This window comes from Scomber scombrus, chromosome 11 (assembly GCF_963691925.1).
Source record: "Scomber scombrus chromosome 11, fScoSco1.1, whole genome shotgun sequence".
Taxonomy (NCBI): domain Eukaryota; kingdom Metazoa; phylum Chordata; class Actinopteri; order Scombriformes; family Scombridae; genus Scomber; species Scomber scombrus.
In genome coordinates this window covers 18,496,834-18,517,021 of record NC_084980.1, presented here as the reverse complement: position 1 = coordinate 18,517,021, position 20,188 = coordinate 18,496,834, and the positions used below count along the sequence as shown (strand labels likewise).

Sequence of the window (20,188 nt, the reverse complement as noted above, 5' to 3'; positions counted from 1 at the left end):
TGTTATTTGACAACTTGCGTCTGTACACTTGTAGTTGTTACCTTGTAAATACCCATTAGGCTGACTGTGAAAAGACTTCACCAACATAATGACTTGAAATAAAAATGTTCACCTTACATTATATTGTAGGAGTACAGTGAGAAAGAGCAAGCCACTGCAGACCCGGCAGGTCCTCCTGTACGCAGCATCAACACCTACGTCCAACAACCACTGGACAGGATTCAGAAGTACAAGGCCTTCCTCAAGGTGACAGCTTTGATACAGAACATGCAGCAGTGTTGTTAGGATCACCTCTCTACATTACAGATGGGAACTCATCACTAACATGTGTTAGGTCACAACTACTTCTCAGTGAGTATCACCTCAGTTTTATTAAAATTTCTACTCCAACATCTTCAGGAGCTCATTAGAAACAAGGCGAGAAATGGTCAGAACTGCTGCCTCCTGGAAGAAGCATATGCCATGGTCTCTGCACTTCCTCAGCGCTCTGAGAATACGCACCATGTCTCCATGATTGAGAACTATCCTGCAACCCTTGAAGTACTAGGAGAGCCACTTAGACAGGTGGGATATAGTTACTGAATGAGTAATGCAATGGTTAGAGGCTTGATTGTCTTATTGTTTGATTGTGTATATTTTTTTCCACCTCTTTTTGCACCAGGGACCTTTCCAAGTGTGGGAGGGAGCTCCTGGAATTAGGACGTCCTCTAGAGGTCACCACCGCCACGTCTTTCTCTTTAAGAACTACTGTGTAATCTGCAAACCCAAGAGAGACAGCAACACTGATACACAAGCATATGTCTTCAAGAACATGATGAAGGTAAGACTTTTGATATTGTCATGTCTTGTTTAGGTGCCATCTTATGTCTTGTGGTCTGCAGCCTGAATGATGATTACTGTATTCTTCATCCTGCAGCTGAACAACATCGATGTGAATGAGACAGTGGAGGGTGACGACCGTGCTTTTGAGATCTGGCATGAACGCGAGGACACAGTCAGGAAATATACCTTGCAGGCCAAAACCGTTACCATCAAAAACTCATGGCTGAGAGACTTCAGAGAACTACAGCAGCGATACAGCATGCCGGCTTGGAGTGAGTGGGACACACAATCTAAGATGTTTCTCTTTTATCACCCCATTTTCATACATTGTTTTCCATGGTTTATCTGCTTTTATAGGTCCCCCAGACTTTGATGAAATTCTGGCAAATTGCACAGCGGAACTGGGACAGACTGTTAAACTGGCCTGCAAAGCCACTGGAGTACCCAAGCCTGTGGTCACCTGGTACAAGGGTACGACGTTTTCACTATTTTCTCCACCGGGTGTTGGAGTAACACCAGATGCCCTGACTTGAATGACAGATTAATTTCTCTATGCTAGCAGTCTGAGGTATGTGTTGCATCAATACATGGGTTACTTGTTGGTTGCAGATGGACGTGCAGTGGAGGCAGATCCTCATCACATTATTATTGAGGACCCAGATGGTTCCTGCACGCTGATCCTCGATAACATGACAGCAGACGATTCTGGCCAGTACATGTGCTTTGCCACAAGTCCAGCCGGCAATGCCAGCACTCTTGGCAAGATCACTGTTCAGGGTAAGTGACATACAGTGTGATAGTGTCCCATAACACCACGTTTTCATTTATAACCATAATGTAGCACAAGAAATATCAGAAGTACTACAACTTTGATGTAGTTATCAAATAGACAAAAAAGCATCACTTCAGCATAATTTCTATGTCTTACTTCTTACATGTTTCTTGTAGTGCCTCCTCGTTTTGTTAATAAAATGAGGAACGCTATCTTTGTTGCTGGTGAGGATGCTCAGTTCACCTGCGTCATACAGAGCGCTCCCAGCCCCAAGATCAGGTATTCACACTTCCCTCACTATATGTTTGACATTTTCAGAATATTTTGATTAAATTGAGATGGTTGTTTGAAATTATTTGTCACTTTTTGTGTTAACCTCTGCTCTCTGATTGCATGTACCTGTGTATGGTCAAGGTGGTTCAAGGATGGCAGGCTGCTGACTGATCAGGAAAAGTATCAGACCTACAGTGAACTCCGTAGTGGAGTTCTGGTCTTGGTAATAAAAGGCCTAACGGAGAGAGACCTGGGACACTATGAGTGTGAGGTAGGTCTATAGTAACATCATTCTTGAATCTCAGAACTAATTATATTGTTGTTTTCACTAATGTGTAAGATACATAAATTATATCCAGAATGTTTAAAAAAAAATAAAAAAGCCAAAATCACTTTAATTTGGTCTCACAATTGTGTCTACACCAAAGAGTTGAACAGGTGAGTTGATATCAATTAACAACAATACATTATCTTATAATCCTTGTGTTGCCAGTTGTCCAACCGTCTCGGCAGTGCCAAGTGTGCTGCTGATTTAATTCCACCCTCCGCTGTGGCTCGCAGTGGTGAGCAGGCAATCAGAATTGAAGGTAGGAACACTGACTTAATACTCACAAAACAGACTCTTTGTTACTTTATTACTGTTCTTTGCCCATTCAATTTTACTCATTGTGCTTCCTCATTAGTTACAGAGCAGGAGACTAAAATACCAAAGAAAACCATAATCATGTAAGTGTGAACAGGGCTTGTGCATAAAGCATGTTTGTTGCCTGGTAGGACATCTTATCATAATTTAAACTGTGTATTTCATGTCCTCATTACTGCAGTAAGAAATGTTAATAGGCTATAAGATAAAAAAGATAAGTACATATGTGATTCAGATTTGTTTTGGCCTTGTAGAGTTGGCTTGCTGAACAGGAAATTTGGAACAATTTTGCATGTGTGTGTGTGCATCCCTTGCTGGCCCCATCATGTATGCAGTATTTAAAGCCTGAGTGCAAAGGAGTCTATCACAAGGATGATGAAAGGATGGGCTGTTTTCACCAGGGTGCTGTCGACTTTAAACCGCGACTTTATAATTGCATCTCGTCACACAGCATTTATATTTGAATCCACGACTTCATACTGTATCATTTTAAAGCACAAACAATGAACAGCCCAGCATCATCCTGGTGGCATGTGACATGTACTTTCCTTCCTTTCCAGTTTTTGGGGAGTCAGCTTTTCAAATTTAGATACATAGTTTGGTGTCGGTTGTACTGTGTTTGAAGCCCCTCCCCTTCCATCGTCTGTGTGAAAACCACATGCAGTCCAGTATTCTGAACAGAAAGTCTTTTTCTTAATTCCAGTGAGGAGACTATAACCACTGTGGTGAAGAACCCACGTATGAGGAGGCACAGGTCCCCTGGCTTGACTCTAGCTGGAACCCACCGCTTAGAGACTGCCACCCCAGAGCCCCCCACAGCCAGGCAAAGGAGGATACCCACTCCGAGAAAGACCACCATCCCAACCCTCTATGTTACTGAGCCTCAAGGTGCTGAGGCCAGGGTCACGGAGAGCAAGCCCAAGTGGGTTGAGGTAGAGGAGGTCATTGAGTACAAAGTCAATAAATCTCCCAGGATGCCCAGGAGGAGAGGCATCTCACCAGCAGCGTCTGATCGTGCAGCCACTCCCTCCAGACCCAAAAGGTCTCCACCAGAAAACCCAAATGCCAACAATTCCAACAACAAGCTGGTGGAGCAGGCACAGGCCCAGCTGCAAGGAGACATCAGCAGCCAGCCACTCTCTTGGGAAGACGAGGAGGGTAGCGCTCCCTCTGGTTCTGTCGCTGCAGTCATCGGGGAGCCGCATGAGCTCTCATCTGTCCTTACCACAGCTGTAGAGGACAGTGAGGACCTGGATGACCAACAAACTGTCATTTTTGAGCCCGATGATGAAGATAATGATCTTGACCTTTACAGGAAGCAGGAACCGAAGATCCTGACACACGGAGACCGTGTTTTGACACTCGAGGACCTGGAAGACTACGTCCCAGAAGAAGGAGAGACCTACGGCTCCTCCAGTACCCACCACACCCCTGTTGAAAAGCCCTGTGAGATCTCTGTGCTCCAGAGGGAGATTGGCGGATCCACAGTGGGACAGCCGGTGCTCCTCAACGTGGGTCGCCCCGTCGTGGTCCCGAGGCAGAGGAGCAGCTTCTTTGGTCGCTTCAGGGATCAACTCTCCAGCAGCCTTTTCTCATCTGCTGTCCCCCAAGCCAGTGGAGCCCGGTCTAGAACGGAGAGGCACGTCCCCATTCAAGTGAGCCACGCAAAGCTGGAAGTGAAGCCTTCATACTGCTCAGAGGTGCAGAGAGTTGAAGGTGGGCAGCAGAGCTTTAAAACCAAAGTGTCAACTCAGACCTACGGCTATACATCAGTGGGGAACCCAGTCACTCTTCAAATTAGTGATAATCTTTATCAGAACCAGTAGCTTTAAAATAACTGGGCTATAAGAAAAGATAATTTACTGACACAAACCCTCTTAGTCTTAAATGGGGACATTTCTACTTACATGATGAATAAGACATATCCTAACCTGAAGTATATTTACTGCATTTGACAAACCATTCCATTTTGAAGCTACCCATCAGAAAATAGGCTCATCAGGTCTTTTTCTTGTCAAATGGTTAGAGTCAGATGGTCTCTTAGGCGTTTAGACAATTTTATAGACAATATTCTAAAGAAGAGAGAAAACGTAGGTATAAATTATGTCACTGTAAGCAGGTTTCAGTCCCACACTGTTCAGTTATGACATTTCAGTATGTGTTGTATAATACATAGTGGACAGTAGCCAAGAAACCGAGGCTTGACATTTGACTGATGGACTTTTGAAGGCTCTAATATTACAAAATGTTCAGTTACACATAGTTTCACAAAGTCATGAATACAGGCAGTATACTTAGTGATGCTTTATACATAAACAAATAGCTATATATTTCCATACACAGTATATATTTTTGGTATTTACTTTTGTACCTTTCAAGAAATGCTACCTTTTTCACTTTTGCAGTTACCAATTCCTGGAACAGCAAAAGTTGGAGTTAATGAATATTAATGAGGTCAAGTATACACCTTTCTATTACTGTATTGCAATAAGTTAATTTAAATAATGCAATACTCATTATGTCAACCTGATAACAGACCTTTGGTGACTGTTGTGGTTCATGATCAGTTGTTAAAGTTTAACCAAAGGCTGTCAAATATACTCAACCTCCAACGTTATCAAAAATAAGTTCACAACACCTTTGTTAGGGAATGATTTTGAAGGTGAGCAGCAAACATGACATTACTACAAGCAAATCATTTGTTAGGTAGACTGACACAACAGATCTCACATGACTGTTGCAATTATATAATTTATTTGTGTGAAACAGATGTTTCTACATTGATTGTGAATTTCACGCAGTACTCAGTTTGTAGACATATGTCTGTTAATGCGGTGCAGTGCCATGTGAACTCACAGGATAATCACAGGGATATTTCAGTGTAAGTGATATATAGTTAGATGAGTGACTGCATGTATCTGCTTTTCCAAAGCAGTTGTTTATTCAAAGTAATGTCATGTTGTATTTAATAACAAAAAAATGTTTGTGCCAAGTACAGAATTTACTACCTTCATTATGCAATTTAAAAGTGTCTAGAATGATTTCCTCCATAATTATGTGTGTGTGTGTGTGTTGTTTAAAGATTTTTTAGTCAGTTACAAGGATCATGTTATGTATTTTAGTGTTACAGCACTAACAGATTGTAATCGCTTGCACATGTGTAGTTTTTGAAAGACATGTTTGTCTTCCAAAAGTGTTCAATCTGAATTAAATTAATGTACTGCAAATTATCAGTGTCTTCCACAATTCTTATTAATATCTAAACACAAATACAAGCAGTACTTTTCTTTAAATATTGTAACATTTATTGAAGTTTCAACAAGCAACATTATGTCAATGCTGGCTGTTTAATGGATTTAAGAAATGTATAATGACACAAGTAGCACATTTTTAAGAGCTGGTTAAATGGCAAAGTAGAGGACTGCATGCATCTATTTGAGTATGATGTAACATTTGCACTATTACATCATGACAGGTATATAAAATCATATGAAAAAAGGAATGGGTGTCACAAAATCTGTGAATTTTTAATATCCCATGAAATTGAATTGATCGTATGAAGAAATAAAAAAGGTACCAAATTACAGATGTTATCCACTGGGAAGGTGACAGGATAACAGGATATAAATATTTTCTCAGTTTTACAGTAAAAAGGATTTATAGTGTGCTTGATTCTAAGCAATATATCTTCAAAGTTAAAAAGCTATCCTTTTGTTAAGAATCCAAACAGTCCACTGAATACCATTTTGCTGTAGAGGTGAGGCTGCCTAATGATACTATTACATAATATAAAGTTTTACAAATTTACAACTGTAAAATAAAACAGTTAAATTGTTCTGTCATAACTCCACAAAAAAAATAAAAAAGTCATATCCTAAAGGACATTCCACATACCAGTTTTTTTAGTTTCAAGGGACATTACCTATATTTCATGGGATTCAATCCTTAAAGCGCACAGCAGCATTTATTGATCTACAGCAAACTTAAGTGGGAATCTATTAAAAAAAGAAAGAAAAAAAACATTAACCAGCACTGGAATAGTTTTTTTGTTTCAACAGCATAGTTGACTTGCATGTACCCGCTGGAAGTAAACAGCCGCCATGTTCCAGAAATCAGTCTTAATGCTATAGCTGTATTTCCTGCCTGAAGTAAACACATGCAGGGGATGAATATTTCGGACTGACTCTCAAACTCATTTCCACCATCAACCCAGTCTTGACTGCACACTAAAAAAAACCTCTAGAAATAAGAGTAGCATAACTCACTATCAGTAACCAAGAAATCCAGAGATGTGCTTATTCATACCCTTGACAGACCAGTTTACCCACATGTTGGAATGAGTTATGTTACTCTTGTGTTAGTCCAAGATGATATAAGGACGAGGCTGCAAGCAGTATACCCATGTTCAGTAACCACGTCCAACGACCTGTATACCATGCCTGTCACATATCAAGTAAGCATTATTGGAGTATCTTTTTTTCATACAAATGAAAGTAAGAATCTGGAAAGCGCACCCTGTCAGTAAAAAAAGAAAATGTTCCACGTTACAATATGTTACCATTTGATAACAACTACTTCTAAATACTGTGTAAAAGCTACGCATCTATGTATCCGCTGAGGGATCTTGTCTGAGCTTCACAGACCGCCATTTGAGGGAATGTTGACGACTGGAATGGAGGTCTGCGGTTTTTTGAGGAGTGGCTGGACGGGACTAAAAAGGTGTTGCGATGCTCGTCCCCTACGAAGACATGCCGACTTTCTTGACTTTATTTATTTCCTAGAGAAAGGAAAAACATATTTATGATGGTGTAAATACATGTAGGTAGCTACAATAAGGTTGATCAGGCAATACAGAGACATCCACAACAATTAACTAGGTAATTTAAAATAAGACTAAATAACTTAAGCTTAATGGTTGCCACTGTGACTGCAAGTGGGAATTACAGGACAATGACATTCAGTTGATATGAAGACATTATTGTGTTTATCTGTGACATGGGAAAATGTTGTATTACAGGAGCACAAGTAAAGAAAAGTCATAAAGTCAACAAACTTATTGTCAGTTAAACAGCAATATCTAAAGTTAGTAATATTCTAAAAGTTTACAAGACAAATCACCCATGAAAGAATTGGCAAGGCAACCATAAACAAGTTGCAGGTTGGTTCATCAGACACTCATGGCCCTGCAAAGTTACTGCTGTCATTCACAACACAGATGTACCAGCATTTTCCCTGCAATATTACGAGGTCTTGAAGTAGGAAATTGGTGGTACAGTTTTTCTTGAATATCAATCCCTGCTCCCATTCACACATGATCCCATGCGGGAAATGCTCCTGAACTTTTCACAGATAGATTGCATGTACGAAAGGGGCTTCATGTGCCACCATGAGCACAGTGCAAGCAAGGCTGTGGCAGTAAAACCACTGACTGTATTGAACTGAGCAAGGGTGTGTTTTATTTCTCATGAACTGGCAGGTAAGCTAAGCTCTGCCACCCTTAATTACTGTTGCTACGTCTGTCCTGTGCAGCACATATGACGTTTACACAAATCTTCTTAGTATTTGTGGTAAATTTAGTAACAATGGATCCTAAGAAGACAAAAACAGGTTTCTCATTTACAGTGGGTGACAGTAACTATTACCAACTCAGATGTTGTTGGCAGATTTTGTATCATCACAAGCAAATAACATGTTAGATTTATGCTTTATTGGTTATATTTTCACACAGTATGTTTCGGTTTTAATGTTTCAAGAGAAAAAGCTTTGAGGATGTGGAAAAACCAGTTAGCGACTAACTTTTGCTGGAGATTTCCCCATTTAATGTGTGTTGATTATATCTAATGTAATGCTCTGTGTTCTTCAATGGCAACTTACCTCAATAAGAGTTTCTTTCAACTTCCCATAGGCATCCTCCAAATCTTCATTGATGATTATGACATCAAACATGCCAGGTTCTTTACCTAGAAGGAGATAAAATCATGCTCAGTTGTGTTATGAACATTTATGTGGTTGTGAGTTCTTAATATTTGAGAACAAAACAGAAGCACTTACTAAACTCCATATCTACTTTAGCTGCATGTAAACGCTTCTGGAGACTCTCCTCTGACTCAGTTTTTCTGTCTCTTAAACGTTTCTCCTGAAACAATACAAAGCAGAAAACTGGCATTAACCTAAAAGACATTCCAGAAATATCCATAGTGCACACAAAACCTTTATGACCAGTTCATAGTGACACAAAGCAAACTCAAAGTCACAGAGTATTTATCGATTCAATGTAATTTTGTTCTGTTCTCACCAGGACTGCCATGGATGGTGGTTGGATGGAGATGTAGATAGGACTGAGGTCGGTCCGTTTGATGTTCCTCACACCCTGCATGTCAATGTCAAGTATACAAATAAGGTTCTTGGCCTGGACGTCTTGCACAGCAGCTTTACTTGTCCCGTACATGTTCCCTGAAAACACTGCGTTCTCGATGAATTCGCCATTGTCGATCCTTGCCTGCATCACTTCCCGTGTAACATAATGGTAATCTGAAACCCCCCAAAAAGGAGAAAAATAGAGTACACACAATGTGATACACAATTACTAACTTGACATTTAAAAATATGATTCACTGTAAGATCAAAGAGGAGGAACACGCTGTACCTTTCCCGTTCTCTTCTCCAGGTCGAGGGTTTCTTGTTGTATCTGAGGGATAATAAGGCATTTTTTGTCATATACTATACTCAGTTTGAATGTACAGCTGAAACAGTTGGTCAATTATTCCATTAGTTGATTAAAGAAAATGAACTACCAACTATTTTCATATCAGATTAATTGTTTAAAGGGGACATATTGGGAGCTTTGCGATTTTTTGTTTTGTTATTTTTTGCAGTTATAATGTCAGATGTCTATGTTAAAACATCTTGAGGTGAATGTATGTAGAAATGCTGCCTGCATGTTAAAAACCATGGCCTCTCTGAACACTTTGTTTGCATTATTACCTCTACTTCCTCCTCATGATGACTTCAGATGCAGAAAATTGTATTGGATTGTTAAAGCTGTCAGACTAATAAAAAAAGATGTAAAAATGTAAACTTAGGACCTAGGATATTGACATGCAATATATTAAGACATTTCATGGACCCAACAATGATGAAAATAATGAAAATCATCATTATTTGCAGCCCTATTTGAATTTTTAGAAAATTACATCTCCTAGAAAACACTGATGACCTATAGGTTCAAATATGTTTAACAATGATATACATGAATTGGTCATTTGTCAATAGGACCACAGACTGGTACACTTACGGGATACGCTGAAGCCAAACACGCTGTCGTATTCTTTCATGAGTTTCTTCAGCAGAGTGCTCTTCCCTGCCCCCGATGGGCCGCTAAGCACCACAGGCCTGGGTCCAGCCATAGCTGAAAGAGAAGAGCACAGCAGAGGAGAGTTCAATATAGTAAAACAAGTGAGTGAGGCTGAAATCTTACAATGTGAGTCATCACAAGAACAAATCAGCCTGCGCACCAACTTATGGCTTTATAAAGACAATTTCACAGCATTACAGAAGGTTGACATGTTCAGACAAGTCCGCGTTCCTGTGGGATACGGTTGATAAAAATGATAAGCCAGCTGTTGTCAAAGGCAACACATATGATGAGACAAAACATGTCCCACAAGAGCAGAGGCAATCAGCTGTTTAACGAGCCGAGGGCTTACCGGTGAGGTCGAGGAACAATTACTCACTAATTGGAGGGCCTTACTCAGCTTGTGGGAGCAGAAAAGAACAGAGCAACTAAGAATTATTAAAAGGATAAGAGGAAAATCTGCTTTTCATTGCAGACAACAGGCTCATATGAATATAAACTAAAGCTTAAACACCATGTGTATATTTCCAAAATAGCTCAGTTTTCCTTCAAAATCTTACCTTTTCTCTCCTGTGACTTTATCCAACTTCTCTTTCACCATCGACAGTTTTTAAGCAGGCTACTAAATGAAAGTAAAAGTACTGCTGTTTTCGTTCTTATCTTTGCTGAATACACCCACAGCTCAAACATAAATGGCTGCAAAGAACAATACAAACACAATAAAAAGGAAGTCAGCTGATTTTCAGTCTTCCAGGCACATAGTCGCGACAAGAAACCAGTTACAGATTGGCTATTAAATAATTAAAGTATAACAATATAAAGCAAACATTAACCATCATGGTTACTTGTTAACTACTTTGACCTATTACTTACATCAAGGTCAGGTATCAGATGGGTTGAGAATTAATCTGAAAATGAGGTAATCCATGACATTCTGACTCCAAATTACAAATAAATACATAGAAACTAAATTTTACTATGACAAAAGGAAATTGTCCTGGACTTTAGCAATCCTGGAGGACTAATTCACAGCATTGTTAGCCTTCTTGTCTCCAAGAAACACAAGATGCAGTGAGGTTGTGTTAGCATGTGCAAATGACAAGAGTCATTCTCCATCGCCTCTTGAATGCTTCCCATAAACGGCAACCTGGCTAATTAAAGGTGCAGGGCCTTTTTTTTTTGAGGTCAGTGAAGAGGCTTGACATTTTTAGAGTTGTGTTCAAGTATTGGACTGCAGTGTTTTCTCATTAATTATAATTCGTGCCGACAGTCTCACAGTGCACTCTGCAAAACGTTGCGTTGTTTTAGGGCTGAGCGGTATATTGAGTTTTTAAGATATATCAATGTATTTTCAAACGAGATATAGGACAAAACGCTATCTTCTTTTGTGCGGATTATATTGTTAAAGTACTGAGTTCAGCTCTGCCCCCGCTGAGACAGAGGAGAGAAGCAGTTAACGTTAGCCTCTGCTGCACTTTGCTGTCACTTCTTGTCGTGTTGCTCTCCTCTCTCAGAGTCTGTTCAATGCAGGAATACTACTGCTTTATTCTGCCTCACTGTTCTGTATAAAAGGTCCTGACACTGAATGGGGGACAGAGTTGGTCCGCCAGTAAGCGGTTACAAGAGGCTGTTATTAGCAGCTGTGGTCGAGAGGGAGCGCTGACAGTAAGAACGCCGTTAAATCAGATCAATGAAACGTTAATTTCTGATTGTTTCATAGCAGTTATGTTCAACAGCACAAACACACTTCCCAACACACCTCCACTCAACCCTGCAGCTCAGCCTCAAGCCTCTGAATCTGTAACACCTGCGCTGTTTAAAAGAACAGCAGCAGCATTATACTGCTTTGATTGGTTCAGATTTAAAAAGCAAAGTCTTAATGAGAGATCTTTATTTCCATTTGTAAAATAAATCACTATTTAGGTTAGTTATCCAGGATTATATTCTAGCAATTTGCATCTGATTCCTGATATCATTTAGAATAAACTGGGGTTGGACCTAACCGTTATTTTTATCTTTTCTTAATTTAGCCATGATCTTTTCTATAAATTGTTCAGTCTATAAAGCATCCAAACATAGCCTAGTAAAAATGTCCTGGAGCACAAGAAGATGCCTTCCAGTTGTGCAAAAACCCAGAAATATATCATTTATAATTATATAACACAAAGACAAGCAGTCATTTTTCACATTTTAGATGGCAAATTTTCTTCTTTCTCGAATTACTTAATTATCAAAAGTGTTATAACAATAACTTAATAATGTTGACTATATCAGCTCTAGAAATAAAAAAGGATAATTCCATGCCTATCGGCATGTACGCTGCTTATATTTGAATAAAGCTTATACGAGAATAGTTCAAACAAATAAGCAAAACTCAGGCAGGGGTTCGGCCCGACAGTTTTTCCGACTAATGTCTAATCAAATCTCATTTGCATATCTTATCAACAAGATTTATGAAACCTGCAGTTTCCTAGAATCCAACACCCACACAATAATCAACCTTTCATACTGCGTGACAGGAAATTAGAGACGTGAGTTCATGTGCATGGGCTGACACTAATTGAAAGCTGCACTGTACTTGACTTAAACCATGTGCGCTGAACACCATGTGACTGATATTTGACTGAAACGAATCATGTGAAATCCATTAGGTCCCAGTAGTCTGCTAGGTGTTCAGTACTGGAGCTGAAACAGTGAGTCAATGAATCAAATAATCAATCGACAGAAAGTGATTCAGTTACTTTTCAAGCAGAAAATGCTAAGTATACAACGGTTCCATACTCTCCAATGTGATATTAGTTGCTTGTCTTGGTCTCATATGACAGTATACTGAATATATTTGGCCTTTGGACGGCTGGTTGGGCATCCACTCTAATTCTATGATCTCTTCTAACTCATTTTTATTTTCTGTCAACATAAATATAGCATACAGAAAATGCTTACACTGCACACTCGGTTTATCTTTATTATGAGTTACAAATTTCTGAAACTTGGACCAGACTGATCTAAGAGATAAAAACAGCAAGCTCAGGCATTGCGAACTGCACTTTGACACAATGTTAAGAGCAACAAAATAATGTAGTGTAGCAATAGTATAATGCTGGATTAATATGTAGAGGATGGTAATTGCATTTCCTGAGGGAAATGTTGTTGATAATTACTGTGCGCAGTAATGCTGATTGAGACTCTGGCTATTTTGAAATATCAAGAGTCAGTGTGACAGAAAATTGATCAGTATCTATTTTGATAATAGATTATTTGTCCAATCACCAACATTTTCTGGTTCCAGTTTATTAAATGTGAATATTTCTAGTTCCTTTAGTACTTCATGATAGTTAACCAAACATATTTGTGTTATGGATTATTGGTCAGGACAAAAATAGACATTTTAGGTTGCATGTCATTTACTAATCGATTCATCAACACATTAGTCCAAAACTGATTGATAATGAAAATAATCATTAGTTAAATTTTGGGACTACAAATCCCAAAATATTCACAGCAGCAACAAAGAAAGCAGTTACATGTAAACGGTTTCAGGTCAATCTACCTACAGTAGATGGTTTAGATATTATTAAGGAGATCACTGAGATGGAAAAGCAAACCTTTCTTCTGCGACTGAGAAAAGACCTGTACATTAGAAGATGGACAATATAGATTTTGTATGTGATTGATAGTCGACACTGATATTATCATATCTTAAAATTTCAGTTACCTCTCTACTGCTGTATATTGTATAATATCATGTGCAAAAATGTATTGATATGATTGCTGTAATCCAAATCACACTAATTGTATGGTCGAAATGGAAGTTGTTATGCTGACACTGACTTGTACTTGGTTTATGTATGTATTGGTTATTTCAGTGCCATTGTTCTTGACAAAAAATACTTCATAAACTTTAAGCATATATAAAAGAAAATAATCATTAGGTGCAGCCCTATCAAGTGTGTACTGTGTACATTTGCTTAGATATGAAAACAAGGGATGTCTTTTGCAGCAAAACAGTAAAACTTTCATATACATCATCACCAGTCGTAGTCGTAGCATTACAACTGTAAAGCACTGACACTATTAACAATACAAAGTGAGAATAAAAGTGGAATATGGGAATCATCTTCTTTCCCTGCAGCAGAAACAATCTGACTCCCATCTCACTACAGGAGATGAATGACAGCCTCAGTTAATGACAGATAGATCATCGACAGAGAGGAGACAAAGATCTTCCTTCTTTCCTACCTGAATATAGCCTGGAAATATATCTCATGAACATCGGGAGCTACTCCAATCCGAGGTTTAAGGACCGTCTTCGGAGGATCGTCTCCCTCCTCGCCTCCGTCTCTCCTGCTGCGCCAGCCATCTGCGTTATTTCTACTGCTTACGTCATCACGCCGTGCCACAAACACCACCACGTTAACGTTCACGAGCGTCAAGAATGCGCGCGACAAAACACAGAAACGTGTTTACTAATATTAGCTAAAAAAAAAAGGAAATACTCTCCAAAACGAAGGTGTTTAAAATATAGTAATGTTATAGGCTGGCGGCTACAGCTTTTGACTAAAGGGGAACATACACCTTCAGACGAACAAGCTCTTTATTTCATGTAAGCGTTTAAGTTTTAACTGCAGAGTAAAGTTGGCTATGTAGCACTGACTGCGGGCTACTTCTCTCGATATTTTAGGAGATAACTACCAGACTTTAGCCGCGACGGTCAAAGCAAACATCACCACAAGGAAACACGTTGCTCCGAGGTCAACATACCGGAAAACTCCCCGGATGAGCGGACGACGAAGGCCCTGATCAAACTGCTCGTGTGCTAAACGTGGCTAAAGTTAGCTGACCGCTTTCTTTGAAAAAAAATCTATCTAACTAAACATGTTTGGTTCCTCGAGATCTGGAGGGGTCAGAGGAGGCCAGGACCAGTTCAACTGGGACGACGTGAAAGTGGACAAACACAGAGAAAATTATCTCGGTAAGTTCAGACTAAATTATCAGCCAGAGGCAACGCCGTCGGCTGTGAAGCTAACAGCTGTCCGCTCCCACAGAGAAAGACATTTTAAACACCAAATACCATGGTTTTAATATCATACCTTTTGTTGTAGCGTCCCTCATCACACAGTGTCTCGTTTTAGTTGGTGTTATTCCTGTTGTCCTCTCTCCAAACTGCACCTTTTCATCGCTGCCCCTGAACAGACACACTCGCTATCTCAGCTCCGCACACCGCTGCCAACATGTCAGCATGCCAAACAGGAGAGCTACGTAAAAGGCCATCCCAGCTGTGACATAAAAAAGATGGAAACACAATAAACCACTTCTTCTTCTTAGGATTCAGTTGAATAATTTCGCTGGACAAACTCCAGTAAAGATGTTATTTAGATGTTAAAAATGAAGTTTTAAACCCTCTTGATGAAATACATCCAGTCGGCAGCAGAGGCTTTTTAAAAAGTTTGGTGAGATCATCAGGGGATTGTGAGGAGGAGGCACACTCCAACATGAAATATTTCCTCTTAATTCATGTATGTGTTACATTAAGTATTTTTAAGCATTAGGTATTTGATTGAACTTAATTCATTGGTGCTCTTGTTTTGCCATGACAGTATGTGTTGTTGTACATATGATGAAGATACAGTCGCAAAACAATACAAATCTGAATCTAAAATGTATATATACACAGAAAATCTACATTTTTCTGTTTCAGTCCGTTTCAAACATCTACAAACACAGACAGACTTAAATCCACAAAGACTGGAACTTGTTTGATCATGTTATTGTGTGACATTTTATGGACTGTGTCCTTTTTCATTTGTTACAGACTGCACTGATTTGATTTTTTTTCACAATAGATGATCAATTACACTATCAACTATTTTCATCAGGAATTAATCTGTCAACTATTTTCTTGATTAATCAATTATTTTTTTGGTCCATAATTTTATATATCTGATATTGCCACAAAGTAGTCCTGCTCATTGCGTTGATATATTACTTCAATTGTCTAATGCAACCAGAGGGTAAAGGGATTGGTAAAGGGACTACAGTAGTATGGGAGGTTTTATCATGTTACTGTACAAAGAATCACATCCCCCAACCCTGCATATCATCATATCTCATCTCTTTCCATTGCAATTTTCCATCTTTCTCAACAACTCTCCATGTTGTTTCCAGGGAACTCTTTGATGGCACCAGTAGGACGATGGCAGAAAGGCAAAGATCTGTCATGGTATGCAAGAGACAAGAAAGGTGGCGCACCATTGACCAAGGAAGAAGAGATTGCTGCTGTCAAGGCTGCAGAACATGAGGCATTGATGGCTGCTCTGTACGTATAATTTCCCAAAAAAAGAAATAATTGACAAATGCAAGTAAAGGCCTGTTAATTCATGTTTTTTATTCTCCATCTAGTGGGCACAAGAATATAAAGAGGCAACCAACTGGCTTGACAAAAGAGGTATTTCACTTTCTTTAGTTATATTCACTCATAGGCTTGTAAACATTTTTTGAAAGATTTTTGCTTCATTAAAAAGATTTAAATGGTTTGAAATTCGCTCATTGTCATACCAGGACCTGGCTGATGTTTGCAGAAGGGAAGAAGCTGATGGTGAGGAGAGAGATGTGGATCGTGTCTCAGGCTTGGGAAGCTCCAGGTGATTTTTTTTCTTTATAAGAAGATATGTTTTTTAGAGGATAATAACTTTAGGATATGGCCTACTATATGAATCACCAAGTTAAAAAGGATAGTATATGTCGCAAAGAAAAAAGTGTAACCTCAACATGTAGAAATAAACAACCATTGATTCAATACACATTTTTATACACATGGAAATATGCAGAAAACAACATGAATGTCATAATATGCATATGCCATAACATTCACACATGCTAAGAATTTATCACCGCTATTATATCAAAAAGATTTCAAATATTTGCAAACAATTTTTTTCCTAGTTTGAAGATGCTCTTGATATATAAATGTACTATTTCAAAAATTTAAAAGGTTCACCACTTTTAAGGGTTTCAGTTAAACAAGTTTCTATTTTTTAATGTCTGTTAGATTATTTAGGTTTCGAGCAAACGCAATGTAATAGCTCAGGCAACAAAAGCAACATCCCTCTCTGCCCCTCACTATGTTCTATTTGTGTTCTATTAAAAGTCATTAAAAATGTTCCTCTTGACATTCAAGTGCTGCTGAGACAGCGGCTTATCTCAGTGCAGTATGATTGTCGAATGTTTGTTTTCAAGTGCGTGTTTCTATTTACAGTGTAGGGTCACGGAAAATGGTGCTCTCCCAAAAGGAAAAGGAGGCTGCTAAAATGGGCTTGCCAGTTTTCACAGTAAGTTCTTTCTTTTCCCCTTGCTGCCATTGGAAAAGTCATAGATGATTCAAGTTTGTAGGATTCAGACAGCAATTACTAAGCTGTTTGGATGGAAATTAGTTGTAGGTCTTAATAAATCAGAAAGGCCTTTTGAACATGTTTTGAAGGTAGTGAAGGAACAGTTCATGGAGTTTATGTCAAAGGTTATTTCATGGGTTTACGCTTGATGGAAAAAATCCTTTCTTTACAGCACCATAAGACAGATGGTCATCCAAAAACCTCAACAACAACAACATCTGAGAGTGTAGAAAAAGAGGAGATGGAACAACGGTGAGTATGTTGTAATAGTAACCATCTATCTGATATTTTGTTAAACATGTATGTGATGTTACAGACACTGCAAACACAAAACACATAGTTTTGGTGGATAAAATTAGGCCTGGTACCCAACTTGCTATTTTCACTTTAACAATAAACATCTTCACTTCTTGTTTTTAACTCTTGTAGGCGTGAGAGCAAAAAGGAGAAAAAGAAGAAGGAAAAGAAGAGCAAAAAGGAGAAAAAGAAGAAGGAAAAGAAGAAGAAGAGACAAAGGAGAGACTCATCCTCTGAATCAGATGACAACAGAAAGAGGTTTGCTCATCTCTCTATTAGCTGTCACCTGAGGGTGGACAAAATAACATGAACACTACAAACTATGGCTTTAAAAAAACGTTACCAAATACATGGATCAGCCCTTTTACGACACAGTCTAAATCTAATTTTTATTACTGCAAATATTGCAGTTGCATTATTTACAAGACTATTCTACTGAATCACATTATACAATGCTCACGTTAACATGTCCAACTTCAGTATAGCGGACAAGTTAGCAAACCTGCAGCTTTGCTTTACAAGAGCTTTTCTCTGTCAGCACTAGAGGGCACTGAGGTACTGTCCTACAGAGAGTAACTAGGACCCTCATCTTTTAAAGTTTGGGAGCATGTACCCCAAGACCTTAGATAAATCCTGTAAATCAGGTGTGTGGAAGAGAAATGTACATACCAGACTGAGTAATGTTATTTAGGTGCTTTAGTAATTTGTGACATAGAAGAATCATAATGTAAACACGGTGGTAGCGCACAGAATTAATGAGGAATAGATTTTTTAATTTGCTGAACTTGTGCAAACATAAGTTATATTTATTTATAGCTGCCATTTGGAGTTTTCTGTGGATGTCACTATAAATAAGCTCATTGGGAAGCTATTTCCTCCCCAGCCTCACAACAGCTTACCCGATCCCTGCCAGTCATTGATTGTTTGTTTCCTTTTACTCTTCAGGCACAGAAAGGACCACCATCATCATAATCCATCATACCATAGTCAGAGTGGAGCCAGACCCCATGACAGCCATTCAAGGGGGGGAGCAAAGGCAGAGCGACAGCCCTCCTACCCCCATCATCGGCAGCAGCGGCACGACACAGACTCTTCTGATGGGGGGTCTCCTGTCCCCCGTAACCCTGCCAGCCACAAGACGGCCCCTGGTGGTGCCACACAAAGCCACAAGCGGCGCCACGACACAGACTCGGACGACTAATGTCCTCCCCACCCCCTCATTCAAAGGCGCATTATGCGGACATAGCACTCTACAGCAGCTTGACTGGCCCTGAAGACCTCATTTACCCTGGACAGCCAAATGAATTGTAGATGGATGCAGGTCCGTGTGTCTCACCAACAGGTTTTGACCACATGTTTGAACTTTTTCACCCACAATGAGTTGTCTTTTGTGTAATTTTTTGTTATGTTTGACAACGAGGTAGTTTTCAACGCATTCTATGTGATTAAACCACCAAATATCACTTTTCTGCATTGTGATAGGTTGTCAATTTTTGTTTTTATTACATAAAATACAATGCAATATAAAATATTTTTGCAAAGTAAACACAATGATCTTTTATTCTTACGTCTGGTTCTGGTGGCTGTTACTGTTCAGGAAACCTGACACTGTTTACAGTTTAAGAAAATTACACTTATTTAATTATCACTCTTAATAAACTTGGCTTTTTTTTTATATTATACGTCCGGCAGCTTTTGATGTTAGTGAGGCTAAAACTTTTGAAGCTTGCGGAAAGCCTTGTTACCACTAACCAGCACAATATTTTTTGTAGTAAGGAACATCAGTGCTACAGGAACATATTTAACTATAGGACATGACAGAGTACATCTGAATAATCAAGTGGGGGGTTTTTTTAGGGTTGGTGAAAATGGTTGGTGAAAGATGCTTCTTGACGCCTTTTCATCCATGCACATCTCCTCTATCCTACTGTGCCTCTTGCGCTACTCAGCAGCTCCGGTCCTTTTCTTTTTCTCAATCACGCCAGTGCTCCTTAATCCTTCACCGTTCTAGGTTTAGCTCCCTGACTGGTGCGATACCATTGGAATGCTCTCCACTGGTTATAATAGAGTGTAGTGTTTGCGTTTGCCTTGAATTGGTCTGAAAGGGGGTATTCTGCTGGCTGGCACCTGGGGGGTGCACTAAAAAGAGCAAGGCATTCATAAAGAAGAGTGCAAAAAACCAGGCGGGTCCTTTTATATGGCCGAGTACCGTTAGACTGCCACACACAAACCAAGCTGATGGAGCAGCAGGAGACAGGGCCAGACAAAGCCACCCTATGAGGGACCCAGGACTCTAACTCCCTCCCCTTCCAGCACCACCATACTCTCCTGCCATGTTTTATAGGCTTGGCTGCATTAACCATAGCAGCCTAATCAACCTGCAAGAATGTTGTCCTCGATTGCCGCCCCTACACAATGTGAAACAGGGTGTGCTATCCACATTACTGCTTTAACACAAACATTGGGTAGTTACGATCACCTTGGGGCATCACATTTCTTCCTGGGTCAAAGGGTGATGGCCCAAACAGGTTGCTATGACACCATTATTTTAGCATTGTTTCTTGAAATATATTACTATTAAGCCTGAAATTAGGCCTATTAGGCCTGAAACTTATATTTTTGATATCAGAACCTGTAAA

The 20,188-nt window shown here is 39.4% G+C and overlaps 3 protein-coding genes across 3 annotated transcripts in view; 2 read left to right on the top strand and 1 right to left on the bottom strand.

The window, feature by feature from the left end:
* obscnb (obscurin, cytoskeletal calmodulin and titin-interacting RhoGEF b) overlaps positions 1-5,740 on the top strand; it is a 57,019-nt gene extending 51,279 nt beyond the window's left edge. Inside the window, exons 72-82 of the mRNA XM_062428214.1 lie at positions 130-246; positions 400-564; positions 662-820; positions 917-1,094; positions 1,180-1,293; positions 1,432-1,599; positions 1,771-1,873; positions 2,009-2,138; positions 2,361-2,454; positions 2,551-2,593; positions 3,214-5,740. Coding sequence (XP_062284198.1) covers positions 130-246; positions 400-564; positions 662-820; positions 917-1,094; positions 1,180-1,293; positions 1,432-1,599; positions 1,771-1,873; positions 2,009-2,138; positions 2,361-2,454; positions 2,551-2,593; positions 3,214-4,336 — 2,394 coding nt within the window. The 3' untranslated portion in view covers positions 4,337-5,740. The remainder of the gene's footprint in view (positions 1-129; positions 247-399; positions 565-661; positions 821-916; positions 1,095-1,179; positions 1,294-1,431; positions 1,600-1,770; positions 1,874-2,008; positions 2,139-2,360; positions 2,455-2,550; positions 2,594-3,213) is intronic.
* An 85-nt stretch (positions 5,741-5,825) lies between these two features.
* guk1a (guanylate kinase 1a) lies at positions 5,826-15,158 on the bottom strand. Its single transcript, XM_062429738.1, has 7 exons — positions 14,955-15,158; positions 9,805-9,918; positions 9,157-9,198; positions 8,806-9,041; positions 8,562-8,646; positions 8,385-8,470; positions 5,826-7,287 (listed from the first exon to the last, which is right to left on the bottom strand). Exons 1-7 carry the CDS (start codon positions 14,974-14,976, stop codon positions 7,249-7,251), a joined length of 624 nt encoding a protein of 207 aa, XP_062285722.1. The 5' UTR covers positions 14,977-15,158; the 3' UTR covers positions 5,826-7,248.
* c11h1orf35 (chromosome 11 C1orf35 homolog) lies at positions 14,315-19,020 on the top strand. Its single transcript, XM_062429737.1, has 8 exons — positions 14,315-14,836; positions 16,030-16,180; positions 16,264-16,309; positions 16,423-16,505; positions 17,120-17,192; positions 17,425-17,504; positions 17,682-17,807; positions 18,495-19,020. Exons 1-8 carry the CDS (start codon positions 14,740-14,742, stop codon positions 18,748-18,750), a joined length of 912 nt encoding a protein of 303 aa, XP_062285721.1. The 5' UTR covers positions 14,315-14,739; the 3' UTR covers positions 18,751-19,020.
* The last annotated feature ends 1,168 nt before the right edge of the window (positions 19,021-20,188 follow it).